The sequence below is a fragment of the Piliocolobus tephrosceles genome, chromosome 12 (genome assembly GCF_002776525.5).
Source record: "Piliocolobus tephrosceles isolate RC106 chromosome 12, ASM277652v3, whole genome shotgun sequence".
Classification (NCBI taxonomy): Eukaryota; Metazoa; Chordata; class Mammalia; order Primates; family Cercopithecidae; genus Piliocolobus; species Piliocolobus tephrosceles.
In genome coordinates, this window is record NC_045445.1 from 99,999,665 (window position 1) to 100,011,662 (window position 11,998).

At 44.5% G+C, this 11,998-nt stretch overlaps 1 protein-coding gene across 4 annotated transcripts in view; it reads left to right on the plus strand.

The window, feature by feature from the left end:
• The window catches only part of LOC111533764 (putative protein SSX6), an 11,399-nt gene extending 1,681 nt beyond the window's left edge, over window positions 1-9,718 (plus strand). Inside the window, exons 2-8 of one of the 4 annotated variants that reach the window (XM_026451079.2) lie at window positions 731-819; window positions 1,267-1,381; window positions 2,059-2,154; window positions 3,993-4,042; window positions 6,020-6,155; window positions 8,554-8,658; window positions 9,122-9,718. In XM_026451079.2, the coding sequence (XP_026306864.1) occupies window positions 751-819; window positions 1,267-1,381; window positions 2,059-2,154; window positions 3,993-4,042; window positions 6,020-6,155; window positions 8,554-8,654 (567 nt within the window). In that variant the 5' untranslated portion in view covers window positions 731-750 and the 3' untranslated portion in view covers window positions 8,655-8,658; window positions 9,122-9,718. Of the gene's footprint in view, window positions 1-730; window positions 820-974; window positions 1,098-1,266; window positions 1,382-2,058; window positions 2,155-3,992; window positions 4,043-6,019; window positions 6,156-8,553; window positions 8,659-9,121 lie in introns of those variants that run through there. The other 3 variants (XM_026451080.2, XM_026451078.2, XM_026451081.2) reach the window with 3 other exon arrangements.
• The last annotated feature ends 2,280 nt before the right edge of the window (window positions 9,719-11,998 follow it).

Sequence of the window (11,998 nt, forward strand, 5' to 3'; positions counted from 1 at the left end):
GAGATAGGGATTTTGCTATGTTTCCCAGGCTGATCTCAACCTCCTGGGCTCAAGCGATCTGTACGCCTCGGCCTCTCAAAATGCTGGGATTATACCCATAAGCCACTGAGCCTGGCCGCTTGCTGCAACTTGAAACACCCCACATTCTCTCTAAGGGATGGCGGGCTCTTGTAGTCTCAGAGATTCTAGCTCTCTTCCTTCTAATAATTTACAAGGAACCCGGTAATAGCCTCTAAATCTGTTCATGTTTGCGAAGGTCATTTCTCTTCAATGGAACAGAACCTCCCCATCCTTCTGCCTGATCAGATCCATTACCAAAGAGACCATGTTATCTCTGGGAGTCACTTCCCTTCTTTTATTGAATGAGTGGGGGGGTCAGAATGCCCACACTCAATAAAATTACACAGTCACGTCCCTGCCTCCCCAACAACGGTCTGTACATCTTTCAGGGTAAGCCCGGCTCCAGGGAAACTACTAACAACGTTGGCTAACCCCCTCCCAAAGACTTAAGACTGCTTTGCCCATAGGAAACCTGTCATCCCCAATCAATACTTCTCCCAGAAACCCCTGGCTGCCTGTTTTCATCTGACTACTCCCCATGTCCTTACTCAGGGACAGATAAGCTCCCAATGGAGAAATACAGCACCTGATTCCAGGTGACTGAGTGTGGCCGGCCTTCACTGATTTCTCCCTCCACAGGACCGAAGGTCTCAGACTGTTTCTCTTGCAGGTCAGACTGCTCCTGGTGCCATGAATGGAGACAACGCCTTTGCAAAGAGACCCAGGGATAATGCTAAAACATCAAAGAAGAGAAGCAAGGTGAGGTGATCTGGAGGGGGCACAGCAGTGGTCCAGGGAACAGAGTAGGGTGACCAAATTTCTGAGGAGGGGAGGACAGAGGTAAACAAGGGGCAAGGTCTCTGGGGAGATCTGGACCCTTGGGAGCCTCCCACCTGCACTCTGTCATCACCTAGAATCCCTGGAGACAAGTCTGTGACCCTGCACTATATTTGGTAACTCTCAGTCCATTCTGGAAGGTGGGAAGAGAGCCAGCCAGCAGCATTAAAGCCCCACTGTGTGCCATGGGAGAAGCTAGGGTAGGTCCCCCATGGTCTCTGAGTTAGCCATAGCATCAACCAAGACAGATTATCATCCCCACTTCCCAGATCCAGCACAAGGAAGCAGCTCCAACTGAATGGCAGACATGCCTAGCTGAGTCACTGCCAAAATTCCTTTCTTTCTTTCTTTTTTTTTTTTTTTTTGTAGGCCTTCGATGATATTGCCAAATACTTCTCTAAGAAAGAGTGGGAAAAGATGAAATACTCGGAGAAAATCAGCCATGTGTACATGAAGAGAAACTATGAGACCATGACTAAACTAGGTAACAGAAAGTTCTAGGAACAAACAAGTCTGGGGATACATGAGCATCACTTTTCCTGCCTAGGCTACTTCTTAGGCTGCAGAAAGCACCCCACATTTTCCTTTTGTGAAGGAAAAAATCGCAAGGCAGCTTCTGGGTGTTCTGCTCTTCTGTATCCTGTCAGGGCTGAGGGCAGGGACTGACCATAGTGGAGCTTTTACCTGGACCCTGCACTTTTCTCTCCCTTAGGCGTCTGTTCTGATGAGCCCAACTGTCTCTGTGGCATCACAGCACACCTCCAACTCTACCTTCCTCCTCTCGGCTTGTCTCTCTCTCTCTCTCTCTCTTTTAATTTTTTTTTTTTTTTTTTTGAGTCAGACTCTCACTCGAGTCACCTAGGCTAGAGTGTAGTAGTGCAATCACAGCTCAATGCAGCCTCGAACTCCTGGGCTTAAGCAATCCTTCTGCCCAGCCTATGGATTAGCTGAGCCTACAGGCACATGTCACCATGCCCAACTAATTTTATTTTATATTTTGTAGATATGGGGGTCTCTCTATGTTACCCAGGCTCATCTTGAACTCCTGGCCTCAAGCAATCCTCCCACCTCAGCCTCCCAAAGTGCTGGTACTACAGACATGAGCCACCATGTCAGGCCTAAGTTTGTTTCTTAAGGAATAAACATTTTGCTTCTTTCTAGGTTTCAATGTCACCCTCCCACCTTTCATGCATAATAAACAGGCCACAGACTTCCAGGGGAATGATTCTGATAATGACCGTAACCGCGGGAATCAGGGTGAGTAGATGGGAAGTGGCTGCAAAGGTCTCCTGAAGCCCAATTGCTTTTCAACTCAGCTACTTGGGAAGGATCCTCTGGATTTGTTCCCTCATACACATCTGGGTTGAGTGAAAAAAAAAATTGCATACAGAAAGTTAACTACAGAAGCCATTCATAAAATTCTAAAACATGCAAAACAGTAATATGAATTTTCATGGATAATAAGTTAATGGTAAATGCATAAAAACATAAATGCGAATAAAAAGGCATCAAATTGAGGAGACTGGCTGTAAATGGAGAAGGGGGGCAGGGATTGGTGAGTGCTGCACAGACAGCTTCAATCATGACTTGTTGATAGTGTGTTTTGTTTTGTTTTTGGTTTTGTTTTGGACTGGAGATTCTCTCTTGTCGCCCAGGCTGGAGTGCAATGGCACAGTCTCAACCCACTACAACCTCTGCCTCCGAGGTTCAAGCGATTCTCCTGCCTCAACCTCCTGAGTAGCTGGGATTACAGGCGCCCGCCACCTTGCCCACCTATTTTTTGTATTTTTAGTAGAGACGGGGTTTCACCATGTTGGCCAGGCTGGTCTCAAACTCCTGACCTCAGGTGATCCACCCGCCTCAGCCTCCAAAGTGCTGGGATTACAGCCGTGAACTACTGCACCTGGCCCGTTTATAGTGTTTCTAACATTCTGAATAAATAAATCAGATCTAACATAGTCATAGGGTAATGTTGAAATGCGACTGAACTCAACATTATTCCCCATACTTTTCTGTGTGTTTGAAATATTTCTTTTTTAAAGGACATGCTGTTCTTGCTAAACATTGTTAATGAATCAAAGGACAGTTAAGAAAATTTTAAAAGTGAAAAAAAAGAACATGTTAAAAGTGTAGATCCGCCAAAAACTTCCAGAGATTGTTTCATTAACAGCATGTAGATATTGGATAAATATCTTAAGAGAGAGGATGATGAACATATTGTGTAATAAAGAACACTGTTTCTCTGTACTTTATCAAAACCAAATAGTCTTCTCATTCCCAAACAACCCTAATTCTCCGTGATGAGCTTGGAAGTGAGTTTGAAAGAGTGATCCCTCATCCAACACAGAGAGCTTTCCCAATTGTCAGTGAGCGGAGATAACATAGTGTGAAAAAAATGCAGGTTCTTGGGTAGAGATCTTTGTACACTTCAGGACTATTAGGGGGACATATGTGTTTACTTGGTCTTCTGCTCTGACAATACAATCATAAGACAAGGTCAGATGTCCAAACTGTCTCCAATAGACCTATTACTGCCCAAGTAAACAGGCCAGAATCTACCATCTCCCACATCACTATAAGAGATCTGAAAATCCAATGCTTGAGCATCTGCCAAGTTTTTGACATTAAAGGAGTGTCTTTATACTGAAAATATTTCAGAGCCACTGGACTAAATCATCCATGGTTCATTACAAATTTAACAGCTTAATTGACATACTTATGGTATGTGCACTTCACCCATTTGAAGTGTACAGTGATTTTTAGTTGTTGCACATCTTGAGTGGATACAGTTCAGATTCCCAAACAATCAATTTAATTATTTGGGAAAAAGTAAAAGATATGTAATGAAATAAGATGAGACTGTGATGGGGTTTAACCCCCATTTGATAAACCATGAGATGGAAAATTCTGAATTGATGCCACAGATAAATGCACCAACCATGACTAAACATAATTCAGAAAGAAATCTGAAATAACTCCTCAACAATGAGTTGACTCATAACCCTCTGCTGCAGAATGCCCTCATGCGACAGAAGTCTCTCTAGAGTTTGGAAATCTTTACCAACAAAGAAAAATGCTCATGTATTCTCTTTCAGTTGAACGTCCTCAGGTGCCTTTTGGCAAGCTCCAGAGAATCATCCCGAAGGTGAGTATCTCTCAAATCTAAAGGACTAGAGAACCTTTGTCCCTTCACGGATGTGAACACTGATAAGAGTGGGAGCATATCAAAAATGCCCTCATTGCCTCCTTCTCCCCATGTCTATCACAACACCTGATGTAGCATCAACGGCTTGATAATACTAAGAGTTGTGATCCTTAATACTTCTTTTGTTTTCATACTGTCGCCAGATACTTTTTTAAGCAGTTCACGTGGATTAATTAATTTAATCCGTAAGAAGACCTCTATGACGTTGTTTCTGTTATTATCTCCAAATAGTAATGAATCACACACTTCAGTTGTCGTCCATATAAAAGCCATGTGAATTGGCACAAATCTTCTAAGTTCTCTGAGCTCCAGATTCCTGGTCCATGAAATGGAAGTAAAGAATCATAGTTCGTGTAACAGATCATAATTATCAGCAAATTAATAATAAAATGAGGCTATCAGGGTACAGAGATGTTAAAGAATTTTCCTGAGGCGCAGTGGCAGTGGTAGTCTAATCTAGAGCTCCAAGCCATTTAAAGCTCATTCACATTTGTATTTGTTTATGAAGTTCAGATGTTGCTCACTAGGGCTTTACCCCAAAAGGCCTGCTGGTGCTTCCATTGAGACACCCACTCTCGCAACGGGAAGGAGCAGCTGGCCCCTCTTCTATTACCGAGGCTACTCACTCACATGGCTTAGGAATCGCTTTGACTGTTGGCCCCTCCTTGAGTTCCTCGAGGGCCTTGTCTGTACCTAGGGCATCTGGGAAGCCCCAGTCTCAGCCCAGGGGATCCCTCAGAGGCCCCTGAATGAGTGATTCCAGAAGTGCAGATTCAACTCTGGTTTAGATGGTAAAGGCATCTGGGAGTTGGGTTGCCAGTGTGGAGACCGAATTCAAAGAAGGATCCAGAAAGGTATTCATTGTTATTATTATTACATCTGAACAATATTTACAAGCTCAGAGAGGACTTTCCCTTAGTCTGTTTTACATGTATTATTTACTATTTCATAAGTGAGGAAGCTGAGTAAAAGGTAGATTAAGGGCCAGGCGTGGTGGCTCACGACTGTAATCCCAACACTTTAGGAGGCTGAGGTGGGCAGATCACGAGGTCAAGAGGTTGAGACCATCCTAGCCAACATGGTGAAACCTCGTCTCTACTAAAAATATGAAACTTAATGGGGCGTGGTAGTGCCTGCCAATAGTCCCAGCTACTCGGGAGGCTGAGGCAGGGGAATCGCTTGAACGGGGAGGGGGAGATTGCAGTGAGCCGAGATCACACCACTGCACTCTAGCCTGGTGACGGAGTGAGACTTTGTCCCCCCTCCAAAAAAAGAAGAAAGCAGCTTAATATTGTTAGTCAGTGACACATCCCAATGTAACCAGAACTGGTATGGGTACCACCTCACTGAATTCCACATTCAATGTTGGTGGCTCGGTAGGGTGTTATGCCATATCTGGTACTGCTTTGTTTGCTGCCTAGATTACTTTCAGCAAATCATTTCTTTCCCTCTCCCTTCCCTGTATTCATCTCCCCACAATACCTTTACCAGCAGTGTTTTGTCCCCTCTCTTATGTTTTTACATTTACTCTCCCAGCAGCTGTCTACAAGCTTACATGGGATCCCTTATATCTTATAAAAGCTCTTCCTTTCGTAGACCTTGTGAATTCTTAGAATGCTATTTTTCTCCAAATCTTCTGTGTACCACATTCTCAATGACATGGAGATTTCTGATGTTTGCACCAGTGTCAGTCTTAAAAGAGTGTGAAGATAAGCATTCTAGCCCTGGAAACCCCATTCATTTAGGCCATTCCTTTTGCTTCTGATCTCCCAGGTTTCTCTTATTTAGGTAAGTGTAACTCTGGCACTATTGCTGAGAGCATTAATTAAGGTAATGCATGTGAAGACACTTTGTAAGCTCAAAAGCACTATAGAAATGTCACTGATACTGTTTATCTGTGACCTTCACATTATAAAGATCATACCCAAGAAGCCAGCAGAGGAAGGAAATGATTCAAAGGGAGTGCCAGAAGCATCTGGCCCACAGAACGATGGGAAACAGCCTTGCCCCCCGGGAAAACCAAGTACCTCTGAGAAGATTAACAAGAGATCTGGTAAGAGGAAACAATTCAGGAACAAGCCCTCTGGCTTCCATGGCTATGTTCAGGTGTGGGGACCGGGTGTGTGGCATGGATCCCAAACAAGCCTGGGTCCAGGCTGGGCTGAGGAGCTCGCCCAGCTCCAAATGAGATGTTAGACTTGACTTCCAGAGACACAGACTGGAGTTGTCATCCATATTAAAAAAACCACGTGACTTGGGGCAAGACTTCCAAATTTTCTCAGTTCCAGATTCCTAGTCCATAAGATGGAAATAAAGAATCATAGTTCATAAATTGTTAGGAGGCATTAAATTAAATCTAGAAGGCCTGATGATGTGAAAGGTGCTCAAGCAATTCTATCTGTGATAACCTGGGATCATATCTTACTCAGCTTAATGCCTGATACCCAATACAGGTGTACTTCAGAGATATTGCAGGTTCGGTTCCAGACCACTGCAATAAAGAGAGTCTCACACATTGTTTTCCGTTTGTTTCACAGTACATTAAGAACCTTATGTTTACACTATAGTGTACTCTACTATGTGCATAGCGTTATGTGTAAAAATGTACATACCTTAATTTTAAAATAATTTATTGTTTAAAAGTGCTAACAATCTTCTGAGCCTTCAGTGAGTCTCAACTTTTTGCTGGTGGAGGGTTTTGCCTCGGTGTTGGTGGCTGCTGGCTGATCGAGGTGGTGGTTGCTGAAGGGTGGAGTGGTTGTGGCAGTTTCTTGAACACAGTGCAATTTGCCACATTGATTAGCTCTCCCTTTCATGAAAGATTTCTCTGTAGTATGTGATGCTATTGGATAGCATTTACCCACATTAGAACTTCCTTCAAAGTTGGAGTGAATCCTCTCTAGCTGTGAGAGTTTTAGATGGCATCTTCTTCCAATAAAAAGGCTATTTTATCTATATTGAAAATCTGTTGTTTAGTGTAGCCACCTTCGGCAATGATCTTAGCTAGATCTTCTGTATAACTTGCTGCAGCTTCTCCATCAGGGTTTGCTGCTTCTCCTTGCACTTTTATGTTATGGAGATGACTTCTTTCCTTAAACCTCATGAACCAACCTCTGGTAGCTTCAAACGTTTCTTCTGCAGGTTCTTCACCTCTCAGTTTTCATGGACTTTGAAGAGAGTTTGGGTGTTGCTCTGAATTAGACTTTGGCTTAAGGGAATGTTGTGGCTGGTTTCATCTTGTATCCTGATCACTCAAATTTCTCTATTTCAGCAGTAAGGCTGTTTTGCTTTCTTATTCTTCTGTTCACTGGAGTGTTCGTATTATTATTTCCTTCAAGAACTTTTCCTTTGCGGTATATACTATTATTTCCTTCAAGAACTTTTCATTTGCATACACAGCTTGGCTATTTGGTGCAAGAGGCCTAGCTTTCAGCCTGTCTTGGCTTTCAGCATGCCTTCCCCACTCAGCTTAGCCATTTCTAGCTTCTGATTTAATGTGAGAGACATGCGACTCTTCCTTTCTTTGGAATACTTAGCAGCCCTTGTAGGGTTGCTAATTGTCCTAATTTCAGTATTGCTATGTCTCAGGGAATAGGTAGGCCCGAGAAAAGGAAGAGAGATGGGGAACAGCTCATCGCTGGAGCAGTCAGAACACACAACATTGATCGATTACATTCGTCATCTTCTGTGGGCACAGTTCCTAGTACCCCCAAAACATTTACACACAACAGGGTGACTATAGTCAATAATAACTTAATTGTACATTTTAAAATAACTAAAAGGGTGTAACTGGATTGTTTGTAACACAAGGATGAATGCTTGACAGGATGGATACCCTATTTTCCATGATGTGATTATTACGCATTGCATGCGTGTATCAAAACATCTCACATACCCCATAAGTATAAACACCTACTGTGTACCCACAAGAATAAAAAACAAAAATTATTTTAAAAGACTAAGAAACAAAAAAAAAATTGCAGTAATAACATCAAAGCTCACTGATGACAGATCACCATAACAGATAGAATAATAATGGAAAAGTGTAAAATTGGTGAGAATTCCCCCCAGAAAATTGCAGTATCTGCGAAGCACTATAAAAACGATGTGCCATAAAACAAGGTATGCCTGTGTGCCCTTAGTAAATATGTGCAGAATGAAAGGAGGTATGGGTGAATGTTCTCGTAAGTGAAGATGTTGGGAATCTAAACCTCACAACGGAAGAAGCCAGTAGCTAAAACTTTAATTGGCATTTGGCGTGTATTGGTGTGGGTCTAAGGTCTCAGCCTCTCTAAGCCAGAGAATGTGAAAAACTGGATAAAGAAGGCCCATGGGCACTTAGAACAGGGAGGCATCTCCTTTTTTTTTTTTTTTTTTTTTTTTTTGAGAAAACAGAGCCTAACACTTTCCAACCTACCCAACCCTCATCTTCCAACTCTTCTCCATCATAGGACCCAAAAGGCGGAAAAATGTCTGGACCCACAGACTGCGTGAGAGAAAGCAGCCGGTGATTTATGAAGAGATCAGCGACCCTGAGGAAGATGAAGAGTAACTCCGTAAGTGAACCTTCGGCTCATCCCCCACATCCCTGCAGATGTGCTATTCTGTTACAGTACCGGTATCCCATCTTATCACTTGTTCGCCAAATCATTCCCTTCTCATAATTTTCTGGGGTACATCATTGAGGCTGAATGCTGAGATTTCCCATGCTGTTTCTACTCCCTATCCTGTATATCCAGTGATCCTTCCTATGCAGGATGCTGTGGACTCCCAAACCCCACATCAGCCCTGATATGTAGGCCACACCTTCCTCTAGCCTAGGAATGGATAAACCAGCTGAGGAAGTCACTGTGGCATGAGCAAATGGTTCATTTCGAGGAACCATAGAAGGCGTATGCAGGCCCTGAGGTAGGGCAGAATCGAAGTGTGCAGGTTCTGCAGGTCAGGAGGAGTTGAGATTGAGTTATTGGGAATTGGGAACTCACTGTCACTTACCTTCCTTCTCTCTTCTCGCCTTAGCCTCGGGGATATGACACATGCCCGTGATGAGAAGCAGACCTTGGTGACCTTTCACGAACATGGGCATGGCGGCAGACCCCTTGTCATCAGCTGTATAGCAAGTGAAAGCGAGTGTTCACAACAGTGAAAAGTTGAGCGTCATTTTTCTTAGTGTTCCAAGACTTCGATGTTAGCGTTTCCATTGTATTTTCTTGCAGTGTGCCATTCTGTTAGATATTAGCATTTTCATTGCTGAGCAAGACATATTAAATGCATATTTCAGTTTGTGTATCCATGCACCTATCTCAGAAAGTGAGTATTGTCAGGTATTGTCTGCATAGAACAGCACTACCCTCCTCTCTCCCCAGATATGACTACTGAGGGCAGTTCTGAGTGTTTAATTTCAGATTTTTTCCTCTGCATTTACACATCACACACACGCACATACACACACATGCACACACACCAAGTACCAGTAAAAGTATCTCCCATCTGCTTTTCCCATTGCCATGCATCCCGGTCAAGCCCCCCTCACTGTGTTTCCTGTTCAGCATGTACTTCCCTCATCCGATTTTCCTGTATCAGTTGCTGACAGTTAATAAACATTTGCAAACGTTCCCCAGTTGTTTGTTCCTCTCATTACTGTGCACACAGCTCTGTGCACGTGTGTGAATATTTCTTTAGGAAAGATTCTTAGAAGTGGAATTCTTAGAAGTGGAATTGCTGCGTCAAAGGAGTCATTTATTCAACAAAAACCTAATGAGTACTTACTCGTGCTGAGCGCTGTTCTAGGTGCTGGAGAGACATCAGGGAACAAGGCAGACAGATGTTCCTGACCACCATTCTAGAGGAAGATGTTTCCAGTTGTTGGCTGGTTTGTTTATTTTTTCTAGAGATGGGGTCTTTCTCTGTCTAGGCTGGAGTGCAGTGGCATGATCGTAGCTCAATGCCCCCTTGAACTCCTGGGCTCAAGCGATCCTCCCACCTTGGCCTCCTAAAGTACTAGGATTCAGGTGTGAGCCACTGCGCCTGGCCTCTAGTTTTTATTTTGATAGAGACTATACACTTCAGTCCTGGAGCAGGATTCTGCAGCAGGTGATTGGGCATCTTGGCCTTCGCGCTCTGAACAATTTTCGGGTTCAAAGACTGGGACGGCCTATTTGGGAGTATGGGGGAGGAGACACAGATGAAATCATCATCTGGGGAATGTGGAGGAATGAGGAAGATGTGTGCACGGTAGACCCTGTGACGGACAGGGAATAGAAGAGTCCGCTTAGTCTCCATGCAGGGGAACAACGGTGGGAAAGTCCCCTGGACAGAAGCATGAGACTGCCTGTCATGGGTCTCACCAACCAAGGGCCTGGGGGCTGGGGTGGGGACGATGATTTGGGAATGGGACAGTTCTTTCTCACAGTTACCACTGCACGGTGCAGAGGGGAAACAGTTGTGGGGAAGGGAAGGGCAGAGGGGAGTCTATTTTAGAACAAACCATTGTGTGTGAATGGAGGCATTAAGGTTCCATTTACACACAGTGGACTTGAAACACCAGCCCCAAGTGGAGGCAGGATTGGAGCTGTTTTGGCAGTCCATAGCCCATCACCTTGGCCTCCTGGTTCTCCCCAGCCTTTGAAGGAGGACACTATCATCATTATACCTATACGATAGATGAGAAACGGAGTCCCAGGCAGATGGTAGGCGTCTTGTCACAGGTCCTACAGCTGGCAGGGGCAGGAGGGGCTGAGTTTGGAGCTCACTGACTGTAGAAACATTAAGGAGGACAAGCGTGTGTGATGGAGGGAGGGAGAATTGAACAAGCCCCGGGTTCTGTCCCTAATCGCAAGGTAGAGGCTGTGGGTTCATTTACCCAAGACAAGGAGCCGTAGGAGAGGGAGAGTGCAGGGAGGGGGAGGCAATCATGGTCATAGTGGGGACAGTGGGAGACAGAGATATGCAGGGTGGGCAGAAGAGGGGCAGGCAAAGAAGCCTTGGGGAGATCCAAGGCCAAGTGTGAGCTGTCACAACCACCAGAGGGACAGGGTGCCAGGAAGAGGTTGTGGGGCTCCAGGAGCAGCAGAGTTTCCCCAGATCTGTGAGCATGCCCTGCCTGGCACTGCAGGAAGACGTGGCTGCCACCCAGGTCAGTGTGGACGTACCTCTACCTGTGTCTCAGAGGAAACAAATTCTATTTTATCCCAACATGGTTCTGTATTACACAAATGTAACATTTGGCTACTAGATTTTGAGAGTCTTATCCTCCACGCAAATAGCAGAGAGGATACCCTAAAAGAGATACTGAAGGATTTGATTTTTCTTTCTCCCTGGGATGATAGGATCCATAAGCTGGGTCCCCCAGCCCACAAGACAGGTGCAAGGAAGGGTGGCCGGAAGATTGTGAGTCATGACAGGGAGCATTTTTCCGTAGGTTCCTTGGGTATATAAAGCTCCCTACTATCTGTCTGTCATGGACAGATAAAGAGTGAATGTGGTCCCCTCTCCACAAATGTGTTTCTCTCCTTCATTATTTCTATGAAGGGCTGAAGATACACAAGTCCTGATACATTACCTTTGAGACAGAGTCCCGCTCTGTCACCCAGGCTGGAGTGCAGTGGCGAGATCTCGGCTCACTGCAACCTCTTCCTACCAAGTTCAAGCGATTCTCCTGCCTCAGCCTCCCGAATCGCCGGGAATACAGGCGCCTGCCACCATGCCCAGCTAATTTTTTGTATTTTTAGTAGAAACGGGGTTTCACTGTGTCAGCCAGGATGATCTCCTGACCTCACGATCTGCTGGCCTCAGCATCCCAAAGCATTGGGATTACAGGCGTGAGCCAGCGCACCCAGTGATGCATTACTTTTTTATGTTTTTTTTTTTTTTTTTTTTTTTTTTTTTTTTTTTTTT